At 43.1% G+C, this 9,308-nt stretch overlaps 1 protein-coding gene across 1 annotated transcript in view; it reads left to right on the forward strand.

Annotated features, from left to right (window-relative positions):
* The window catches only part of ppp1r14c (protein phosphatase 1, regulatory (inhibitor) subunit 14C), a 21,509-nt gene extending 13,188 nt beyond the window's left edge, over nt 1–8,321 (forward strand). Inside the window, exons 2-4 of the mRNA XM_042095794.1 lie at nt 1,860–1,943; nt 2,180–2,212; nt 6,990–8,321. Coding sequence (XP_041951728.1) covers nt 1,860–1,943; nt 2,180–2,212; nt 6,990–7,064 — 192 coding nt within the window. The 3' untranslated portion in view covers nt 7,065–8,321. The remainder of the gene's footprint in view (nt 1–1,859; nt 1,944–2,179; nt 2,213–6,989) is intronic.
* Nucleotides 8,322–9,308: the final 987 nt, after the last annotated feature.

Below are 9,308 nucleotides of genomic sequence, written 5' to 3' on the forward strand. Positions count from 1 at the left end.
CCTCCCTCTCCCACTCTCTCTCTCTATCCCCCTCTCTCTATCTATCTTCCCCCTCTCCACTCCTCTCTCTCTCCCCCTCTCTTCCTCCCTCTCTCTCTCTCTCTCCCCCTCTCTGCATTCAGCACATGCGTCTGACTCCACACCTCCAGAGAGATGACAGAAGGCCAGGAGAATGGACTTGGCCTGGCTCTGTCCTCTCCTTACCTCTAGAAATGGGTCAGATTGCCATCTCTCTGACACACACACAAACACACACACACATACAAAAACACATGCAGGCGCACACGCACGCACATACGCGCACACACACACACACAGTTATTTGCAGAAGTTATAATTGTGTGTATGTAGTGCCCTGTACCCTTGAGGTTAATGAGACAAGGCCATTGATTCACAACTAGTAAATGACGAGGACCATCAGTTTGCCAGTACAATAAGGCCATTTGTTCTGGATGTACAGTCCATGTGGCCTCTGCACGTGAACTGCCCTGGCCAGGGGACTGATCACGGATCAGTATGGTTGGGGTTGGAGATCTGGGGTTGCTGTGGATGTCCTACTGTGCTACTGTGTGTGCAATCATACATGTTCCGGGGCTCAGGAGATGGGTTTCTGTGAGAGAGGATTGCTTAACTCCGCCAAGCACACTCTGCTATGTGTGTGCACTCATACATATTCCAGGGCTCAGGCAGTAGATTGGTGTCTGTAAGGGGGAGATTGTTCAATGCTGTATCCTGTTTTAGTGTGTTGTTTTAAATCATGGAGGGTTTAGTGTAAATTTAAATGGGCTGTTCTGTTGGATGCTTGAAATGTGTCAGTGTGAGTGAGTATATTTTGCCTTTGTTTCTCTCTCTCTTTCTTCATGTGTGTGTGTGTGTGTGTGTGTCTGTGTCTGTCTGTCTGTGTTTGTGTGTGAGGGGTGGGCTCTGTGTGTGTGTGTGTGTGTGTGTTTGTGCATATTTCTGTAAAGGCAAACGCACACCAGTCACGTGACGTCTGACCATTGTCATGCGTTCCCTATAAAGCAGGGATCACACTGACTAGTGGCAAGTGGCAGATCATCTATTGCTTGCTGGCTGTGATTCAGCAGCGGAACCTTCAGTGTTACAGGAGCTGAGTGATGAGCTTGGTGTGTGTGTGTGTGTGTGTGTGTGTGTGTGTGTGTGTGTGTGTGTGAGCTTGGGTCAGCTTTCAGAGCATAACGCGAGACTCATCAATGTCCGCTTGATTTATCCTAGAAACACTCAGAAGACGTTCCGACACCAATCAAAAGAGGAACATTCCTAACAGGCACAGGGTGTGGGTGTGTGTGTCTCTCTGTTGTAGGCGACAAGAGCACTTCATCTCTTGGCAATAAAAGGAATCCAGTTATTGTGGTCTGAGCGTTGCGTTGAGCGTTGCGTCGAAGAGGATGAGTGTGTGTGAGTGTGAGTGTGTGTGAGTGTGTGTGTGTGTATTTTCTGTGTGATCCCAGGATCAGTGTGTTTCTCAGCATTTCCCATTTTTATTCTACAGTATCTTGTATGATTTAGCAGGGACTCTCCCTTTAAACCAGCTTTGATCTCTCTGTCTCTCACACACACAGAGAGACAGACACACACACACACACACTCCTCCTCTATGATCTCTCTGTATCGGTGCTATGATCCAGACGTTGTTGTGTCTAGCTGTGTGTTTTGGATTTGGAGTTAGGGGCTGTGTGTGTACCATGTGAAATTGTATGTAAAAGTGTGTGATGTGTCTCGTGTGTATTTGTGTGCTGTGTTTTTGTTGGAGGAAGAGAATGAGGAGTGTGTGTGTGTGTGTGTGTAAAAGTGTGTGTTGTGTCTCATGTGTGTATTTGTGTGCTGTGTTTTTGTAGGAGGAGGAGATGCCTGAGGTGGAGATAGACATTGATGACCTCCTGGAAGTAAACAACGAAGATGAGCGCGCTGTGAAACTACAGGTGTGTGTGTGTGTGTGTGTGTGTGTGTGTATGTGTGCTGTGCGAATGTGTGCATATGTGTGTGTGTGAAGATGTTCTCATATGTGACTTACTGACCTTTTTCTGTCATACTGTTGTTTTGTTCGATACTGTAGTTGTAATGGTTTTCCATAGTCCACCAGTGTGCCATATTAACCTCTATCTCTGTGTTTATCCGTGTGTGTGTGTGTGTGTGTGTGACTTTCTCCACTCTTCAGGAGTCCCTCACAGACTGTTATAAGCCTACTGAGGTGAGTATATTACTACTGACTGATCTACCTGCTCAGTTCATTTATGCATGAACGGTGTGTTCCGTGTGTATTCTACTTGACACTTCCATGAAACAGGGCTCAACTGAACGACCTCTGCAAAGATTGTTTGTTATTTCAGAAACCCAAAGCACAGAAGTTTGTTATTTCAGAAACCCAAAGCATAGAAGTTTGTTATTTCAGAAACCCAAAGTATATCTTTTGAGCTGCACTTCAGTGCCTTCAGATATCACAGTGCCCTTGGTCCACTGTGTGCACGCTTCTAAAAACGCAGTGCTAGCGCATATCATATTGAGTGACAATACAGTATGTAGCAGAATATTGCTGCACTGCACTTCAATATATTTGGTGTAGAGCTAGGAAAAGGGTTGGTAGGGTGCCCATAGCTATGCAGAGAGCAGCATACCGCTGCTTTGTTACTTAGTAGTGCAAGCGTTGCGATGTAATTTATATGTATAATTACAGTGTAACATGGGTGGACTAATAACAGTGCTAGCAATAAAAAGCACTGTGATCTCTTTATAGCCTCGACTGTCTGTTTTATTGAACAGCCATGATATTAGCTTGCCTGTGTGAGCTGTGGAGGTTTAACAGTCAGGGCTGGGTTGGGTTGACACCACACACCCAAGGGGCCTGTATGTGTGTGTGTGTGTGTGTGTGTGTGTGTGTGACTGCTGAATGCCATTCCACACACATCACATCACAGCACAGTGCAACAGCTACTTTAAAGGCCATTAGTTCAACCAGCACAACAACAGCAACAGCTACAACAGCAGCAGCAGTGGGGTTGTTGATGTTGTTGTTGGTTTGTTTTGTTTAGTGATTTTGTTTTCCCTCTTCCTTACATAGTTATAAGTTTCCTTTTTGCTTCTATAGTCCTCTGTGAAGTGTGTATAAGAACTTTCCACATAATATCATTTCTTCAAAATGTATGGAGAAGACAATGGCATGAAGTGATATATAGGCCCCAGGTCGACTACGGGTGGATGGATGGATGGATGGATGGATGGATGGAAGGATGGATGAATGATCAGGCAGATCATTAGACTCAAGCTGGTCACTTGTTAGTGTTGAAGTGTGTGTATATTGCTGCAAACAAATAGCAAACAATTCATAAACACAAAGAATACAAACAGGCCACAATTGACACATCTAATCAGATCGCTTTGATATTATAACAGGATCTGGAGACTCATTAATGCAGACAAATTTAAATAGATTTCTTTGATATGTTTGTCGATTGTTAACTGGGACAGAGGTCATGTGGTGTGCTATGGCTTGACTATACAGCTATGTAGGATGGGCAGAGTGTGTGTGTGTGTGTGCACATGGGCATGTGCATATGTACCGGGGTTTAACTGATAAAACACAATAAATATGGAGTATATACGAGCAGATATTAACTTGACTGTTTTTGTTGAAGGAGGGTTTTAAATTCAGATCCAGATGTTGTCAGTGTGATGGTATTGTGTGGGTGTATGTTGACCCCCACCTCCCCTGTAGTGTACACACACACACACACACACACACACACACACCCTGAGGCAAGAGACAAAGCTTTTCTCTGCCACCACAGCAGCCAACTGACCTGAAAACTTTCGTCTGCCCGAAGAAAATGGAAGGAAAAAGATGAGCAACCATCTCTCTCTCTCCCCCTCTCTTTCCCTCTCTCTCTCTCTCTCTCTCTCTCTCTCTTTCTCACTCCCACACTCATGAACACATACACTGGCTCACACATATTCAGACATGCGGGGAGACAACTGGCAGTCAGACACAAAAGCGGCTGTATAGAGTCTGCCATGCTTCAGTAACACTGACCCACTGACACACACACACATGCACACACACACACACACACACACACACACACACACACACACGACACACACACGCACACATATATAGACATATAAATGTGTGCGAGAAGTGGCATCCACACATACACACACATACATGCGCGCACACACACACATGCACATGCAGACACATATATATTCACATGAACATGCATACACACACAAACACACATGGAAAAAAACAAGCATACATACACACACACCGACAACATGATGCCATTAGAACATTTCCAATGAAAAAATTCCACTACAGGCTGTAAGGGAGAAAAGAAAAAAATATAAAATATTCATGGCACATTTCATTCACAAGATGCAAATGTAAAAAAAAACAACAACAATACTACTGTATACTAACTGTATAATTGACATAAAAAAAATATAAAATATTCATGGCACATTTCATTCACAAGATGCAAATGTAAAACAAAAAAAACAACAATACTACTGTATACTAACTGTATAATTGACAATATAAAAATAAAAAAATAAAAATATTATTATTAAGTTTAGTTTAGTGCTCATGCCACAGGGTTCCTACGGGTCATGGAACTTCTGGAATATCATTGGTCAATATATTATACTATTCATTATGTAGTAAGTCATGCAAATTCAGGTTTTTCGTCAGGGAAAGTCATGGAATTTTACATTTGAGTCGGACCCCTGAGGCCACATTATATGAACACGGGTTAGAATTCGACCTGCGGACGATTTGAATAACGATTTGAATAACGGGAAAAAGCCCCCAAAATATACTTCAAAACATGTATTACCAATGCATCATACAAAAATAAAATAATGATTATACTGTACTAACAATTTACGCTAAAATATATGTTTTGTGTTTTCAGTCCTGCCCCATGTACACGTCCTCTTGTAATTTGTGTCATGTTAGGCCCCCTGAGCCCCGACAGCTGGAACAGCACCCGTGCTCTCTCTCTCTCTCTATTCCCTCTCTCTTCTCTCTCTGTGTTCTGTCTCTCCTCTCACGGTCTCATTCTGTCACCTCTCTCTCTCTCTCTCTCTCTCTCTCTCTCTGTGTCAAACAAACAACAGAATGTTTATGGAAGTGCGTGTATGTGTATGTTTGCATCTGTGTTTATGTTTCAACGCATTCTGTTTTTAAAGGCACAGGTGTAAACACACCCTCCTACACAGCTAATCCTGACTTCATGGTTACATTTGACAGAAGTGCCATCTGTCAGACAAATGTGCCAGTGTGTGTATGTGTGTGTGTGTGTACGCGCCTCTAGGTGTGGGTCAGTCAGATTGCCGCAAGGTCACTGGCTGATGGATCGACAGTGGTGACACACACACACACACACACACACAGGACTCAGGAGGTCAGTAAAGACTCTGGTGTAACAGGGTGGGCGCAGAGCTCCCTTAGTGCTAATGCAGTAGAGCCTGCTTCAGCTGCACCATAATGGGGTCATGGACCAGAGTATTGTTTCTACACCACCGAGCCCAACAACATGGCTCTCTCTCTGGACACGTTCCCACATTACATCCAACGCCTCCACCTTTAGGGTTCAGCCTTGAGCAGAGCAGTCATTACCTTAGGTGGGTATGGGGTTTGTAGTATAGTCTCATCACTCAGACACTGAGGTCTCAGCCTATACAGTTCACCCATAAATTTATTACACTCTTAAAACGAATGTGTTGAAAACAACACAACTGTTTTTAACACATCTCTGTGTCCAGATAGGGGCAACCCAGTTTGTGTTGTTTCCTTTTTTTAATTTTTTGTTACACAACATGTGTTGAAAATAATACAATTTTAACACATTTAAACTTGCATTGTTTTTTTTTAACACATTTGTTTTAAGAGTGTATTGAAGTGTTTTTTGGAATTTCTCTAATCACAAAGTACCAAAATCCCACTTAAACCCCTCTCGTACCTACAATACCTATAAAGGAGTATAGGCTATATATAAAGCAGGGGGAGGGGAACTGTATATGTGTGCTGTTTGCAAACAAAAACAAACAAATGGAAGTCAATCATTTCAGACTGTATTTTTATACATTATGTAAAGTTCTTGATTACGGTAAATTTGCTCACTATACAGAAAGCAGTGGTGATATGTAGGTAGATAGTAGACACATAGATCTTTTGGGGTTGGTTTGAGAAAGTCAAGGACAGCCAACCATGTTCCCTGCAGTTCAATACGAATACTATAGCAGTCTGTCTCCACATAAAAAACCTCGTTCCCATCTCCCCTGAAGTGCACACACACACACACACACATGCACACACACACACACACACACACACACACACACACACACACACGCGTAGCTTCGTCACAAAGTGCTGAAGTCTCGTCTGCACCTACAAGCCTACCATGTAGATAACAGCAGTCCGGAACCTTCCAGTCCTTTGCAAGACCGCATTCTCCAGGGAAAGCAGCCAGTCCACACTTGGCCCTATTTCTGTGTGCTGATGGCTGCCTTCTCACGACCTTGTTCAGCTGAATCAGATCTGTGTGTGTGTGTGTGTGTGTGTGTGCACATTTGTTGTGCTGTGCAGGATTAAAAAATGCCATGAAAAGTGTCATTTTGCAAGAGGTGCAGGGTCAGCTCTGACTGAAAGGCCTGGGTTTCTGGAGTGCTTTGCCACAAAACATTTTCGTCCTTTTGTTCTTGTCACACTGTTGTTATGTCACACATTCTTTTTGTCATAGTGATGATTATGATGATGATTAGTACATGATGTTGGTGATGATTAGTACATGATGTTGGTGATGGTTAGAGTGATGATTAGTACATGATGTTGGTGATGATTCGTACATGATGTTGGTGATGATTAGTACATGATGTTAGTAATGATTAGTACATGATGTTAGTGATTAGTACATAATGTTGGTGAAAAACTGCTTTGCTGATGCTGGCTTTGTCTTCTGCAGGATTTCGTCCGGGAGCTACTGGGCCGGATCAGAGGCATGCGGAAACTAAGTGCCCCTACGAAGAAAAGTCTTTAATGACCAACGTCCACACACACTCACACACACTTCACTCACTCCCTCACACACACACACACACACATCGACACATACACACACACACACACACACACACACACACACTGGGCACAAGGACACGTGCCATTGGACACGTCCCTACACTCCCTAATGGGTCCCAATGCCCCATTAACCAACAAGTAGTCAGGACTCAACATCCCATAATCCCATAGGTACTGTAGTATAGCAGATCCAGTGTACTGGAAACTCAGCTATTCGCCTTGTAGGCTTCTGTGAGGACTCCACTTCCCAGAATTCAATATGCCTCATAGACTCAGCATCCAAGAGCACCCAACACAACTGACTCCAGCAGGAATCCTTAACTGAGACAGTGTCCCACGCCTACACTCTAAGAACTCAGCTTCGTCACCTTGTCCATTGGACTTTAAGACACAGGGGTTTTTAGAAATGGTTCTTTACTCTTGTATCTAAATAACTTAGCTACTATTTATGTACAGTTAGTATGAAAAGCTAATGGCTGTGATCTCTTAACTGTATGTGTTATTGTTTTGTTTTTCATTTATTTGAAAAATCATCATTTATTTTTTTTTTATCATTTTTTTTGTACTGCAATTGTTCAATCTTTAGGCCACTGGTAGTACACTACCCAATCACTGTCTCTGGTGGTGCAGTGTGGCTACACTCTTTCACACTCTTTCTTTGGTCTCTCTTTTCACCTCCATCAACGCTCACTTTGTCTCTCGCAGGGTCAGGGGGGTGCTACATCTCTGAGCTGGGGCTGAGTTGTGCAAACAGAAGATCATTTCCTTTACACACACCCCTCCCTCCCTTTATCCACCAATCAGGGCTTTCACAAGTAGGTGGTGGACAGGTAAAAAGCCAATCAATTCATGCGATTAGCCATTACCCCACTCTGGTACGCTCACACCTATATATTCCTCTCAGGATTAAAGACTACCTAGTTTTGCTAGTATCTGATCTATATTCAACCCAGCTCACATTGTAGAGATGTTGGACACCAGCCACACTCCCTGGAGAACTGGTGTGTGGGACTAGCTCTTCCATTTAGCAAAGCATGATGGGAACTGTAGTCCTGAAGCCTCTGGTGGAAGGTACTATACAGGTCCTGGATGATTAGCAGCCTTCACAAAAGAGATCAGTAGCATCGTTAGCTTGTCTCATATTGCATCCATGTTAATGCTAAACCAACCAAGGCTCCTGTCAGCGTACATAAAGGGAAACATATCAGCATGTTAAGGCGACTACTGGTTTTCCTGTCCTCATCGAATGATTACAAGCACAAGGTGAGGTCAGATAGGTGCCAATGTGGGAACAGATCTGGCTTAGGTTGGGCATGGATTTGGCATACAAACCAGGCCCTTTCCACATCAGCTACTGTCAGTTCATACAATATCTACTATATGTTCTACTTCCTGTCTTATCTCTCACCTTAATGACACCATGAAGTTTAATTAAGTCTGAGTTTAATAAGTCTGAGGTCCTTATACATCTGGTCATAACGAATGTCCCTTAGCTAACGAAACGCACAGTGTAGCCTTCAAAATGTCCTTACCTGATGGCGGCTGTCATTTCTAAGGCGTTGTGTTAATCAAGACTGTTTTTGCCTCCTGTGGACTGAGTGAGTGATGAGGGAAAGCTTCTTCCTTCAGCTATTCAATTTCACCTCGACTTTTTAGAGCAATCAGGAAGCTGCCAAAGAAGACACAACGACAGCTTTATTTTCTCTGAGTATCAACGGTACAAGCGAAGATATCACAGGATGTATAGGCTTGCTATTCTATTATCTATGTAGTTAAAAGAGGTGAATGCTAGCTACACCATATTAACATCATGGTCATCAAATCATCACAGTTCAGTCTTAGCGAATTTGTGATAGACAAGATGCAATGCAATCAATTTAAGGAAACCAGGATTTTTCTTAAAAATGGTGCTGTTTTAGGACTTTTTTAGTTGTTTTTAGTCTTTTTTAAGGTTAGGTGGGTAATGTTTGTTGTGAGATTAGAGTGTCACCTGGCAGCATCTTGTGAGCCGCTGGTCAGTCTTTGCTCTGTGCCTTGAGCGTCCTCGGGTTACTAAACCTATAGCCAATCAGAGGTTGGTTACCCAAAAGTATTGCTAAGTTACCACCATCGTCGCTAACATTAGCCTATATAGCATAGCCTATATAACATTAGCCTGTAACAGAGACTCACTGTGTTCCAATTCGCATACTTCTGTGCTTGC

Source organism: Alosa sapidissima, chromosome 6 (genome assembly GCF_018492685.1).
Source record: "Alosa sapidissima isolate fAloSap1 chromosome 6, fAloSap1.pri, whole genome shotgun sequence".
NCBI classification, from domain to species: domain Eukaryota; kingdom Metazoa; phylum Chordata; class Actinopteri; order Clupeiformes; family Clupeidae; genus Alosa; species Alosa sapidissima.